We start from the raw sequence: 13,450 nt of genomic DNA, 5'->3' as shown, positions 1-13,450 counted from the left end.
CCTGGTGACTTGCCCCTTGCAGACCCTAGAATGGGGTGGGGTGCCCGCCCCCCTGCAATCCGAGGCCAACCCTGACCTGATTTCTGGAGCTGGGCCGGGAATGCCCCCAACTGCTTTGGGGCCCTATTCCTGTAGTGAGTGACAGCCTGGCTCAGTGGCGGTTTCTAGGTCTTTGACCACTCGGTCCAAAATGCTGTGCAGACGGGCATTCATTTGTCATTGGAGGATTTGGTTGTTCCCCCTTTTCCGAGAGTCAAAGGAAAGGTTCCTCAGGGTGGTCTGCAGGTAGAAGTGGTGGGTGACCCTGCTGTTCTCTCAGCTGAGGTCTAGGGCTGTCTTTGGGCCTGCCAGTAGGGAGGGGCCTGGGGTGCGCATTTAGGGTTAGGGTTAGGGTGCTTCCCCTACCCTCCTGCCCCGGGCAGATCTTCACAGGCCACCAGACCTGTGTCCATCACCCTTTTGGTCATCTGGAGAGCTCGTATTCCTTCCTTCCTCCTGTCCCTTCTGGCTCATTGCCGCTGCCCTCTGCAAGGCCTCTCTGGGCTTCCCCCTTCTGGGATGGTCGGGGCCTCCTCGCCTGTAGAGAATCCCCTTGTCATTATAGGCCTTGCTTGGGGCTGCTCCTCTGGGGTCATGGACAAAGTTTCTTGTGTCACTGCATCTGTCAAGGACTCCTGGGCATCCCGGTGGAGGAGAGGCCCGGGGGCCTGATTGCCGCTGGACTCTGAGCCCAGTGGGATCTCGTTAAGGAGGGTCCTTTGCTCGGTTCACTCCCGAGTGTCTTCCCTGTGGGGACCCCTGGGGTGAGGGGGGTGGAGTAGCCCATAAACCGGTCATCACGGGTGTCTTCTTTGTTCAGTCACACCGTTGTGGGATTTTCTAGTCTCAGTGGCTCTTCTGCTGCCTTTCTCATCTCTGTCTGGGAACATCTTTCTCTTCCTTCAAGGCCCAGCTCTGGGGGATGGGTGGGGGTGGTTCCAGATCTCTCCTGTTTGCCCCTGTCATAGTCTGCCTTGTATTTTGCTCTGTGCTTGTGCGTGAGCATGTGTATATGCATATGTGTGAGTGTGTGTTTGCGAAGTGTGTATATGAGAAAGTGTCTGTGAGTGTACGTGAGAACGTGTGCATATGTATGTGTGAGAGTACGCGTGTATGAGAGAGTATGTGTGAGTGTGTGTATGAGTATGTATGTGTGAGACTATATGTGTGCATGTGAGAGAGAGTGTGTGTTGGGGTATGTGTGTGTGAGTGTGTGTATAAAAGTGTGTTTGTGAACTATGTGTATGCATGCGTGTGTGCGTGTGTAACGGTGTCGACCAGCCCCTCGAAGCAGCGGAGCCTCTGCTTTCTGCCCCCTGTTAGCCCTGTGTCTGCCCTGGAGCCCAGCACTCGGAGGCTGGCCGTACAGGAAACGGTTTCTAGGGTAGGGGTGGGGGGGGAGGGACTCTGGGCCCCTGGGCACAGGAGGGCTCATACTTGGCCTTGGTTTCCCCAGTTTGCCGCCTCCTGGAGCAGGAGCGGCAGCAGCACAACCAGCTCAAACACACCTGGCAGAGGGCCAATGACCAGTTCCTGGAGTCCCAGCGGCTGCTCATGAGAGACATGCAGCACCTGGAGGTGGTGCTCACTTCGGAGCAGCTGAGGCAAGTGGAGGAGCGCAAGAAGAGAGATCAGGTATGGCCCTGGGGAGGGGGGAGGGGGAGACCCAGACCCGGGGGTCGTAGAGCCCTAGACGTGGATCCTGCCCAACCCAGCATGCCCCTGGAGTGCTGCCTGCCTCAGTTTCCATATCTGTAACATGGGGATAATCCTAGCACCTACAAAACCACATTTGCAAAGCGCTTCACAAGCCTTGAGGTGCCCTCTGAACATTAGCAATGAGATCATTCTGGCGAGAGGAGCCTGGTCACCATTCCCCCAACTGGAGCATCTTGGGTTGTGTGGGGTGAGGTAAGGCTCACTGGAGCCCAGCCCACTTCTGTTGGGCAGACAGAGCTCTTGGAGGCTGCTGGGAGGGCCCAGCCTCGGGGACGGACGCTTGGCCAAGCAGTGGATGGGAAGATCAAGGCTCACGAGGGAGGGCCGCCGGCTGACCGAGGACAGGCCAGGGTCCAGCGGTTAAGAAGAGTCTCAGTCGCTCAGTTTCTGTGGCGCACAGTAGGTGCTTTGTGAGGCCTCGCAGGGGGTGTGCTGGTCACTCTGTGGGGTCTTGTTGGTTTCAGGAGGAAGATGAGCAGGAAAGAGTCAACAAGAGGAAGGAGCCGGAGAAGATGGATGCCGAAGAGGAGGTCAAGGTTCCTGTGGTCTTTGCTCTGACGCAGGATGAGGCGTTCCCTCCCTCTGAGGAGGTAAAGTCCCGGCCTCCTCAGGTGACCCAGGCTTTACCAGTCACCCCAGTGAGGTCACCTCTGCCCCCTCGTCTGAGGCCTCCAGAACCCGAGCTCTGTTCTTAGGGATTGGCACTTGTCTCACCCAGTTGTTTTACAGCAGTGCTCAAACACCACTTAATAGGCCACAAAATGTGCATCCTTCTTTGCTGCCCATTTGGAAACCTTGTGTGGCCATAGGAAGTTACTCCTGGTGGGAAGCCCTGTCAACCCTGGCTCTGATTGGTGCTTTTCTGCAGCCTGGTTTCTTCCCGTGTTGGGCCTTCCCTAGTTGATGCACACTCACTCATCATGGTGGAGAGCTCAGGCACAGGCCTAGAGGAAGGCAACCTGGGCTTGGAGCCTTCTCATATCTCCACCTACTGACCTCCTAGGATTGTTATAATGCGTGTTCATGTTTCCTCAGGGAAAGAAGGGACCAGGACTTGTACAGCTCAAGGGCGTGTCTTCATTCCTTTTTGTTTTCTTTTGAATCTCCAGGAACATTTAGATAGCCATGGCTCAGTCCATTCATTAGACGCAGACTTGCTGCTGCCCTCAGGCGATCCCTTCTGCAAACAGGATGGTGATGTGTTTAAAGAAGGACTGCGGCGGGCACAGTCCTCAGACAGCCTGGGAACCTCGGGATCGCTACAGTCCAAAACTTTGGGGTATAACAACAAAGCAAAATCTGCTGGGAACCTTGATGAATCTGATTTCGGACCGCTGGTGGGAGCAGATTCAGTGTCTGAGAACTTTGATACAGCCTCTCTGGGATCCCTTCAGATGCCGAGTGGGTTTATGTTGACCAAAGATCAGGAAAAGGCCATTAAGGCCATGACTCCTGAACAGGAAGAGACCGCTTCACTCCTCTCCAGCGTCACGCAGGGGGTGGAGAGCGCATATGTGTCTCCCAGTGGCTACCGCCTCGTCAGTGAGACTGAATGGAATCTCCTGCAGAAGGAGGTGAGTGGTCTCTTTCTTGCTCTCAAAGGTGACTTCCTGATTCACTTTTTACTTCTCATGTTGCTTAGATCTGCTGTGTGGAAGCCCTTTGCCAGTGCAGCCAGCCAGAGTATTGGTCACTTTGGGTTCATGCTTTTTTTCCTGAAGATTCTCTGAGAGGGAAACTGGATTATCCCAGCCCAGGCTCCCCTTCTCTGCCTAAAACCCGAGAAGGAAGTTTGGTACCTCAGGGGGAAAGAACCAGCTGTTAAAGTAGGATGGCCAAGTTCTGTTTTAAAGTGTTTTACAAATGGCCTTCCCGAGGTCAGTCTCCTCCAGGGTTAGGAGAGTGTGTGTACATGTGTGTGGTCAGATTCATGTGTGTCTGTGTGTGTCTGTGTGCACACACACACTTAAATTTGTGCATGTGTGTGCCTTCCTGAGGTCAGCCTCCTCCAGGGTTTGGAGAATGTGTACATGCGTGTTTGCTCAGATTCGTGTATGTGTGTGTGAATGTGTGTGTACAAGTGCACGAGTGTGCCTTCCCTAGGTCAGCTTCCTCCAAGGTCTGGAGTGTGTGTGCGTGTGCGTGTGTGTGTGTGTGTGTGTGTGTGCACGTGCCTGCCTTCCCTAGGTCAGCCTCCTCCAGGGTTTGGAGAGTGTATGTATATGTGTGTGCTCAGATTCATGTATGTATATGTATATCTCTGTGTGTGTGCGTGTGTGTGTGCCTTCCCTAGGTCAGCCTCCTCCAGGGTTTGGAGAGTGTGTGTACATGTGTGTGCTCAGATTCATATATGTATGTGTGTGTGTGTGTGCGCGTGTGTGCCTTCCCAAGGTCAGCCTCCTCCAGGGTGTGGAGTGTGTGTGTGCTCAAATTCGTGTATGTGTGCATGTATGTATGCATGTGGGGTTGAGGGGGAATGGTGGCCTCTGAGGATACATGGGACAGGAAGGCATGTTGCTTCTTGAGGACGGGTAGAGGCAGCTCAGAGGGTCCCAGCCCACTTTGCAATTCTTCCTTCCAAAATGATTTGAAATTCAGCCACTGTGCGGCTCACGGGAAAGTGACATTGCAGGATTTTCTAAGGGCACTGTTATGGTGTAGGGGGGAGCCCCGCCAGCGGTGGGGGGGCGGAGGTGAAGGCTCTTTGATGGAGGAGAATGCTTGCCTCCCTTCCTTTGGGGCTGTGGGAGGGCTTAGGTTCTGGTGGCTCATGGCATGATGAATTTATGGAGAAGGCTTCTGCTTTTGTATTTGTAAGAGGTGTTACTATCGTTTGTGCATTTGTTGAGTGTTTTCATGGTGTTTCATCGCTCAATGGCCGGGTCATGACTGTTTTCCTCTGTCAGCTTTGTGAACATCTTTATAGCATTTCCTGTCTCATAATTTGCTGGTGGTGAGCCTCCCAAGGGGGCCTGGAGAGAAGACTCCTCTCCCAGGAGGGTGTTGGCTCTGGGCAGGCCCCTTCCCATGGAAGCCTCTCCTCTGCCTTTGACATGGCGGTTGTGGTCCTTAGGTGCAGAATGCTGGGAACAAGCTTGGCCGGCGATGTGACATGTGTTCCAACTACGAAAAGCAGCTGCAGGGCATCCAGACCCAGGAGGCGGAGACCCGAGACCAGGTGAGCACCTCTGCACCAGCCAAGGTGGGGCCCTTTCCCATTCATTAGAGGAATGCCACCTGGCCATATGATGCCAGCCATTTCATCCACTCTTGGCCTCACTATCATCAGCTGAATCTTTGGCTACCTTGACTAGCTTGGGTAGCAAGCACAGGAGCTGGGGAGGTTCTGGCCTGAAGGGGAAGAGGAGGCTGTTGAATTCCTCTGCCTAGCAGGGCTTGGAGACCCAGCCTCTGCTCCCAAGAGATATCTGCCTCCTTGGACTGAAGTCAGTAGGTGTGGGAGGGACACTTGAGGTTTGCTGCTGGAGCAAGTGTGATCATCCTCACTTCTAGAGAAGGAAATGGAGGCTCAGGGCACTTAGACCACTGACAGAGCTGGGCTTTGAAGCTAAGGCTTTGGAACCTGCTCTGTACTTTTGGAGTCCAGCTGACCCACGTAGTCACAGTCCCTGGGTTTGAATCTGAGCTCACATAGGACCTTGGAGGCCTTAGAGAAGTCCCTCCCTTTCTCAGGGCCTCATCTGTAGAAGGAAGGACTTGGAGGTTGCTTCTGTTCAGGTCCCAATACACTTTTTCTACTGGGGGAGTGCAGGGGTTGAACTGCTTGTTTTAGCCTCAGTTTTTCAGCCACTAGTTAAGTATTAAGGACCTACTGTGTGCTCTAGGCACTGTGCCATTCACCAGGAATTAAAAATAGAAAAGACTTGCCCTGCCCACAGTCTAAGGATGGAAGATGACACAGAAGAGGAACCTGAAAAGTGAGGGGGGATCAGGGGGACATGGGGGAGGAGTCACGAGAACCACCAGGTGAGAGACGAGCCCTCTCCTTCAGTGGAGACTGGCATTCATGGCCCCACCTCCAATGACAGAGGGCAGTGATGAGCCCAAGAAGGAGCTTCCTGGAGGCAGGGGGACACCCATAGGGGTGGGAGGGACTGAGAAAGAGCAGTCCGATCAGTGGGGAGGAGAAGGGAGAGCCCAGAGCAGAGAGATGATAGATTCGGCAACAAGGAGAGTGGTAGGCATGGCAGAGAAGCCGAAAAGGACAGCGACTGAGCAGGGACCTTCAGATGTGACAACTTTAGTGAGGACAGATCCAGAGGAGAGCAGGTGGAGGGGAAGGCGAGTGTAGACAGCCTTTCCCAGGAGTTGGATGGGGTGCCACGGCCTTGGGAAGGCCCTGGAAGGGTGGCCCCACAATGTGATTGGGATGGCACAGGGCCTTCAGGAAGTAGCCTCTCGAATTCTTAAGCTCCAGAGCCACTGTCAGAAGCAGGAGGGAATCAGGGATTGGGACCTGGCAGGAGTTAGGTCATCCACATCGGTCTGGTTACCTCTCACCCCACACCAAGCAAGGACTTTATCCCGGCTGCCCTGGGGGTCCAGTAGAGCTCAGGCAGGCCTGTGAGAGCTGTGTGCTCACCTCTGTCTGCCTCAGTTTCTTCCTCTGTATAATGGGGAAGATCCCAGGGTGGTTGCGAGGATGAGGTATTTGTGAAGAGCTCTGCAGGCCTGAAAACTAAATAAATAAATGGGTGCCGCCATTTTTAATTCTGAATTAGCAGAGCCCAGATTAATGAGTTTAGTCCATCCATGGATGGACTAAGATACTGACATGGCACGCTTCAGGCATCGGCTCAGTTCATAGAGTTCTGTGTAGTCTCGGAGGGCACACTTGAGGGTCTCTGTTGATGCCGCCCAGGTAAAGAAGCTCCAGGTCATGCTCAGGCAAGCCAATGACCAGCTGGAGAAGACAGCAAAGGACAAGCAACAGCTGGAGGAGCTGATGAGGCAGAGCTCGGAGGAGTCTGGGCGTCAGGTGCGCGCACTCCCACCCTCCAATCTGGGTGGTGACAGGTGGACACGAGAGACCTGGGCACCCGGGGGGGGGGGGACGGGGGGCTCCGCGAGCCTGGGCCTGTACTCACAGGGAGGGAGGTCAGCCTTAATCACTGGCGGCCTTCCCATGGCCGGTCCTGGGAGCCGTGTCCAGAAAGCATCTGCCACCTCAGGCTGCCCCCTGCTCTACTCTGTTCTCCCAAAGGGTGGTGTCCCAGGGGGATGGGGCAGTTAGACATGCGGTCAATGGATGGACTGGGGTCCAGCTGTGGGAGGAGGATGGCCAGCGAGGTCACGGACTTGTCTTTGCTCTGTCACAGATCTCGGCCCTGGCGCTCAGAACCAACGAGTCGGAGCTCGTGCTGGGTGAACTTCAGCAAGCACTCTCACAGGCCCAGAGGAGCGCACAAGAGCAGATGGTAAGGGGTGCTTTTTGGTGTCTGGCGTCTGAGAGGCGCCCCGTGCCCCTGAAGTGATTCCTGACCCAACCTGCCTCCCCCGGCGGCACTCCAATAGGGGTGTGGGGGGGGATAGCCAGCACAAGGCAGAAGCCGCGCTCAGCCCTGGGGATCATCCTTCCCAACAAAAGGGTGTCCCCGCTGTGTTTGGGCCCCAGAACCCCAACCTGCCAGTTCCCTTCATGTGCACCAAGTCCCCTCCAGAGCGAGATGTGCAGCGTGGGACCTGGGGGTGGGGGCCTGTCCTTCCTGTGCTGGTTTTAAGAACAAAATCTCCCATTCTCCCTGCCCTCTCCCACTGCCCACTGCCTGTCCACTCTCCTCTTGGCCAGGAAGTCAAGTGTGGACCACGGTTGGGCTGGGCATGGAATCAGGAAGACCCGAGTTCAGATCTGGCCTCAGACCCTGAATAGCAGGGTGACTGGTTAACTCACTTCACCTCTGCTACCTCAGTTTCCTCAGGGTTGTTGTGAAGCTCAGAGCTAGCACTCAGCAGGTGCTGCATAAATGCTCATTCCCTCCCTTGCCTTCCTGACCTTTAGTGATGAATTTTAATGTGCAACCATTGTAAGCAGATCTGCTTTTCCTTCCTCCACTTCCCATTTTTGGGCACCAGGGATTTGCTTAAACAGATCTGGTGGAAGGTCTTTGCTCTTTTTTGTTTTCCCAGATTTGCATTAGTTTACAGGCTCCTGGGCAGACTGTCCCCAGACCACTGCTCAAGCACAGTCAGTTTCATCTTTTGGGGGCGCATTCGTTGCTGTCTAGGCCTTGGGCTTTGGGGTTTTGGCCTCTGGGATTCCTGTCTCCCTCCCCACTTTCCTGGGACCAGAAGACCAGATGTCACCCTCAGACCCCGCCCCCCTTCTCAGTCAGCCACCATTCACTCCCTCCCCACTTTCCTTTGGACAGCGTTTCTGGTGAATGGCGAGGCCCCACAGCAGGAAGAAGGGTGGGCACCTGGTGAGATACATAAGAAACACTATGGGAATAGAGCTCCTGGGCTCAGGGCCCTAGACAGGGACAGGAAGGCAGGGAGGCCTTAAGGCAGGTACAGCCACAGACGGGAAACAGGAGGACACCAGGAGACGCACAGAGCAGTGAACAGTGTCTAGGTTGAGTGGACTGGTGTCTGAGGGGACGGATCTCTGCGGGCACAGCAGATCGCAGAGGGTTCAGCTGGATCCAGCAGCCCAGAAGTGGGAAGGGGCTTCGAAAACCTGGAGAATTAAATTCTGCTTGTGGGATGCCAGAGAGGTTTGGGAGAAAAGCTGCTTTCACCCCACCAGGGCAGCCCTTTCTACAGACCGAGGGTCCCCTCTCCTACGGGTGCCCCATCTGACTGGGCATGTTTGAGGTCGGCTTCTTGATAGGTGAAGGCTGCTTTCCTGCCCCTACCCCCACCCCCGACCCCTTCTCTCAGCTAGAAAAGGGAAGGGTGAGAGGGCCTATTCCCTGGGGCACCACGGAGGGTGCCCTGCCACACGGCTGTGGCTTGGCATGGGGTGGCGTGCTGATCGATCTTTGCCTTCTTGGGCTGGAGTGAGCGCCCCCTGCGAGCTGCCCCAGGCCCCAAGGAGCCTTCTTTCTTTTGGAGGGCGTGCTCATGCAGTCGCGGGAGCAGGTGTCCGAGGAGCTGGCCAGGCTGCAGAAGGAGAACGAGAGTCTGCAGGGGAAGCATGGCCTCCACCTGGCCTTACAGCAGGCCGAGGATTTCGTCCTCCCAGAGTCGGCGGAGGTAACTGGGAAGGCAGCAGGCGGCAGAGGGGCAGGTGCTGGGAAGTCCTGCCGAGAGCCCGGCGGCAGCGCTGGCCAGGGGCCAGGCTCCGGGCTCCGAACTCCTGCCTGAGTGGCGGAATCCCCAGAGCTTGGTGCCAGGCACATGGTAGGTGCTTAGGACCTGCCTGGGGACTTACTATGGACTGATGCTCTGAATGCAGGACCTGCGGGAGCTGGTGCTGAAGTACCGGGAGAACATGGTCAGTGTGAGGACGGCCGCCGACCACGTGGAGGAGAAACTGAAGGCAGAAATCCTCTTTTTAAAAGAGCAGATACAAGCCGAGCAATGTTTAAAGGAAAACCTGGAGGAGACTCTGCAGCTGGAGATCGAGACCTGCAAGGAGGAAATTGGTAAGGGGGTGGAGGGAAGAGCCTGGGGGCGGGGCCAGGCCCTGGGGGCGGGGCGGAGGGAAGAGCAGCGCCGGGGGGGCGTGGTGGGGCCAGGCCAGTGTGCACCAGCAGCCGCATTTGGGAGTACCCTTGGGCATTAGGGAGTACCCTTGGGCATTTGGGAGTACCCTTGGGCATTAGGGGAGATTTTTCCGGAGTCCACTTGTCCCTGTTATTTAACCCACAAGCACATTCGTGTGAACTTAATTCCCCTTCTAGCTTCCATCTCTAGCCTGAAAGTGGAGTTGGAGAGGACCAAGGCTGACAAGGAGCAGGTGGGTGCTTTGTTGGGGGGTGGGGGTGGGGCGCTTCCAATGATCCACTTAGAACTAAGGCCTCCACAAGGAGCCTGCAGCTCTCTGGGGAGTGCCCGTGGCTGGCTGGCCCTTCTTCCAAGCCTCAGGGGCTGCCTCTTTGTTGCCAGTCCTTGGGTTCTCTTCATGACCCTTTCCAGGGGATGGAGGGGGTGGCTCCCCTTGGTTCCCCACTGCCTTGGCTGCCCTGCGGGGTCTGGCACATTGTTCCTGATGCCTCTTCCTTTGCCCCACCCCACAGCTGGAATCCACCTTAAGAGAGAGAACGGAGCAGCTGGCAAGCCTTCGAGAGATGGAGATGAATTTGGGGGAGCAGCTGAAGAGAGAGACTGTGGCCAAGGTGGTGGGGGGAGGGGGGCATTTGGGGGATCCCCTTAATTCATCCTTGAGTTAATTGGTGCTTCAGACATGAATCCAGCCATAGTATGTCATCAGGGGATGGCTTTGGGGCAGGAGACAGTGCAGAAATGGCTCTCACCTGCTGCCTGGTCAGTTTCTTCATCTCTGAGATGGGCTGATGGTCGCACAACCTGGTGGCCTTGGAAAGCTTGGCCCAACGTCCCTGCCTACCTTTGGCGGTAGGTCATAGGCAGGTCCATTAACCACTCTGTACCTCAGTTTCTCCTTCCTTAAAACTGTTCTGCCTCCCTCATTAGCCCGTCATCATCAAATGAGACAAACTGCTTTGCAGATCTGTAGAAGCGATGGCTCTTGGCCTGATTATTGCGTGGGTAATTATAGGAACAGGGCTAGGGCAGACCCAGAGCTGGTGTGCCTTGTTAGGGAAATTCCCAAGGGGGAAACACCCTCCTCCAGTGTAGGTGTGCCACCTGGGGGTTCAGAGCTGCCCAGGAGCATCTGGGGTGGTGAAGCTTGTCCAGGGTCCCACAGCCAATCTGGATCAGAGACAGGACTTGAACCTGGGTCTTCCTGACTCCCTGCCTGGCTTTCTCTGCACTGCTCCCCTCTGTGGTGGGAGATCCAGGCAGGCCCCACCATCTCCATGGCCACATAGCAGGCCATTTTACAGATGAGGACATAAGGCTTGAACACAGCCAGGCTGGAAGCCAGGTTCACCACTGTTGATGGGTTTTCCTGTGTGGCCTTCTCATCCTGTGGTCACACCTGCTTCCTCTAGTCCTCCTCAGTTAGCTGTGTCCCCCCAGGGGTGCGGGAGGCCCAGGCTCTTGGCCAGGAGCCCCATCTGACTCCACATCTTTTCCAGACAAATGTGGAGCAGCTGATGTTTGAGGAGAAGAACAAAGCTCAGCGTCTGCAGACAGAATTGGACGTCAGCGAACAGGTGCAGAGAGACTTTGTCAAACTGTCCCAGACGCTGCAGGTAAGGCATTTATTGAGCACGTACCTACTGTGTGCAGGCCCCAAACCTGTCCTGAGCATTTGGGGGGATGGGGGCAGAGGTCCTGCTGTTCTCCTGGGAAGGGCTGGGGGTTCAGCTTACGGGGGAGTGGCCCTGGGGGGAGACATGAGCTGACCCCCAGGCACGGAGGGAGCAGGGCCTGAACCTCAGGAGGTTGGTGTGAAATATGGACTATTTGGCTGGGCTGGGGGAGCCGGGTACAGGGAGAGGAGAGGGGGTTGGGGTTCACTGCACCATGGATGTGTTAAATGCAGCATGCTAGGTAGACACTGGTCACATAACAACGAGGGCAGGGAGATTAGTGATCATAACCGAGCCAGGGAGAGCCAAGGAGGTTACCAGGGTGGGATGAGCAGACAGCGAGAAGTAGATACTTCCATTTCTCTCCACCTCCCTAGCGCAGGCCTCACCTCCTCACATGGGAGCTAGGGCGGTACCCCTGGGGGGAGGAGTCTGCCGGCCCAAGTGATTGTGCTGAAGGTCAGGCCTCTGTTCTAGACCCAGCTCTTTCTGCTCCCTGCCCCCCACCCCCTTATCCATTTTGTGTGTATCATGTCTTTGTATGTATGTGCACACTTCGGCTTCCCTGAGGGCAGGGAATAGATATGTGTCTCCCTGGAATACACACACAGCCCTTAGTGAATGCTTGTTGACAAAGGACCTAGGACAGAGCCTTAGGGGAAGCTGAGGGAGCTGCATCATTGGTCAGACAGGTCTGAAGGGAGTCAGCATGGAGAAGTGGGACCGAAGCCAAGAGATCCCAGCCCGGGAGGTCACTGGCCAGGGGGGTTAGCCCCAGCCTGCAGCCTGAGGGGCCCCATCTACCCCCATTCTCTCAGTGGCCCCTGCATACCTCAGTGCTGAGTGTGGTCCCTGCCCTCCACCCCTGGCCGACCATCCCCACTGGTCTCCTGGCAGGTCCAGCTAGAGCGGATCCGGCAGGCAGACTCCTTGGAGAGAATCCGGGCCATTCTGAATGACACAAAACTGACGGACATTAACCAGCTTCCGGAGACATGACAGGCTGACCCTGGGACTCCCAGACTGCAGTTGGGGTTTTTAACTCATCTTTATAGCAACGTTAATTATTATTTAACTCTTAACGGAAGAAGCTGAAGAGAACAGGGAAGGAGGAAAGACTTTGTTGGGCCCGCTGGGCGGGAGAGGACGGCGGCTCCCGAGTTTGGCCTCCAGCCTCTTTTTAGGAGGCCCTGGCTCACGGAGGCTCATGGAACATTTCCCCCAAGTGGCCCAGTGGCTTCTGGAATCCCTAATGACGTTCACAAGAAGGTGGGAGAATGAACGGCAACCCGTGTTTTCTGTTGGAATAGGGCTAGTCCATAACAGTATTCAGCTAGGAGACAGGGTAGGTCTGCTGTATGAATATTTTATATTAAAATATGAATTTGTGAGCAGGTCATTGGGTAGTGATTGTATTTCCAAGCCCAGTTTATACTGTTTTGTCTTGAGAGGGTTAAGACCCCACTGAAATCTCCCCAAGCGGACCTGCTTAGGTGAGTGTGGAAGTGGGCTCTGGAAACCCAAGGTGGATTTGAGAAAAGCACAAACACGTGACCAGGAAGCCCTTTTCCACAAACTGCCCATGTCGGAGTCCATTGGCCTCCATGGGGTCCTCCTGCTGTTTGTTGACTGGCTGGGGAAAACAGCCAGCTGTTAATAATTGCTGGAGGGCTTTCTTTTAACCTGCATTAATTGGGGGGAGGAGGGGACCTGCACAAGTTTATCGTGCCAAGTCCTTCCCTGGGGCTATCTGGTGAGCACATCGTCATGAGGAAGGATGGATGCCAACAACGGCCGTGATCTCCAGCATTGTGCCCCGCTTCCCTGGGAGTCCCACGGGAGCTGCCACGTGCAGCAAGCCTGGCCAATACAACTCCTTTCTGACTGTTGAAACACATGGGACCTTCTGCCAGCCCCTCCCTCTTTGGAACTGGCTTTACTAAAAGTATTTTGAATAAAATCCCCACCTCCTGAAGGCCTCCTAGCTCCCTCTCCTTGTGAGCTGGCCACGAGCTAGAGGGCCTCCCAGAGAAAGCTGCTCCCCTTCCTTGGGCGTGGCCAATACATCCCCTTCGCCAGGGCAGCCTGGCTCTGCCCCCCCCCCCCCCCATCGGGGGCCAGGACTGTGCTCTGACACCCGGCTTTCTTAACCCCTCATCCTGCTGCCCAGACAGAGAAGCACGCTGTTGGTGTCTTGTGCTGTCAATCAACTGTAACCATTGTTAACTGTACTGAAGGTGTGTCCTTAAGCGTGTTCACATTAAAAACAAGCTGCTGCCCAGTGGGACTGTGTGGGTCACTGTGTCCATGCAGGGAGCGCGCCCCTGCCA

The 13,450-nt window shown here is 55.6% G+C and overlaps 1 protein-coding gene across 1 annotated transcript in view; it reads left to right on the top strand.

The window, feature by feature from the left end:
* The window catches only part of RABEP1 (rabaptin, RAB GTPase binding effector protein 1), a 58,536-nt gene extending 45,135 nt beyond the window's left edge, over positions 1–13,401 (top strand). The window contains exons 7-18 of the mRNA XM_027848713.1: positions 1,496–1,674; positions 2,223–2,348; positions 2,868–3,332; positions 4,832–4,936; positions 6,641–6,757; positions 7,098–7,196; positions 8,833–8,973; positions 9,176–9,365; positions 9,624–9,679; positions 9,960–10,058; positions 10,944–11,060; positions 12,018–13,401. Of these exons, the coding sequence (XP_027704514.1) occupies positions 1,496–1,674; positions 2,223–2,348; positions 2,868–3,332; positions 4,832–4,936; positions 6,641–6,757; positions 7,098–7,196; positions 8,833–8,973; positions 9,176–9,365; positions 9,624–9,679; positions 9,960–10,058; positions 10,944–11,060; positions 12,018–12,119 (1,796 nt within the window). The 3' untranslated portion in view covers positions 12,120–13,401. The remainder of the gene's footprint in view (positions 1–1,495; positions 1,675–2,222; positions 2,349–2,867; positions 3,333–4,831; positions 4,937–6,640; positions 6,758–7,097; positions 7,197–8,832; positions 8,974–9,175; positions 9,366–9,623; positions 9,680–9,959; positions 10,059–10,943; positions 11,061–12,017) is intronic.
* Positions 13,402–13,450: the final 49 nt, after the last annotated feature.

Source organism: Vombatus ursinus, unplaced genomic scaffold, assembly GCF_900497805.2.
Source record: "Vombatus ursinus unplaced genomic scaffold, bare-nosed wombat genome assembly UNPS02006874.1, whole genome shotgun sequence".
Lineage (NCBI taxonomy): Eukaryota > Metazoa > Chordata > Mammalia > Diprotodontia > Vombatidae > Vombatus > Vombatus ursinus.
Note: the sequence above shows the minus strand (reverse complement) of the source record. Positions and strands in the feature narration are given on the sequence as shown.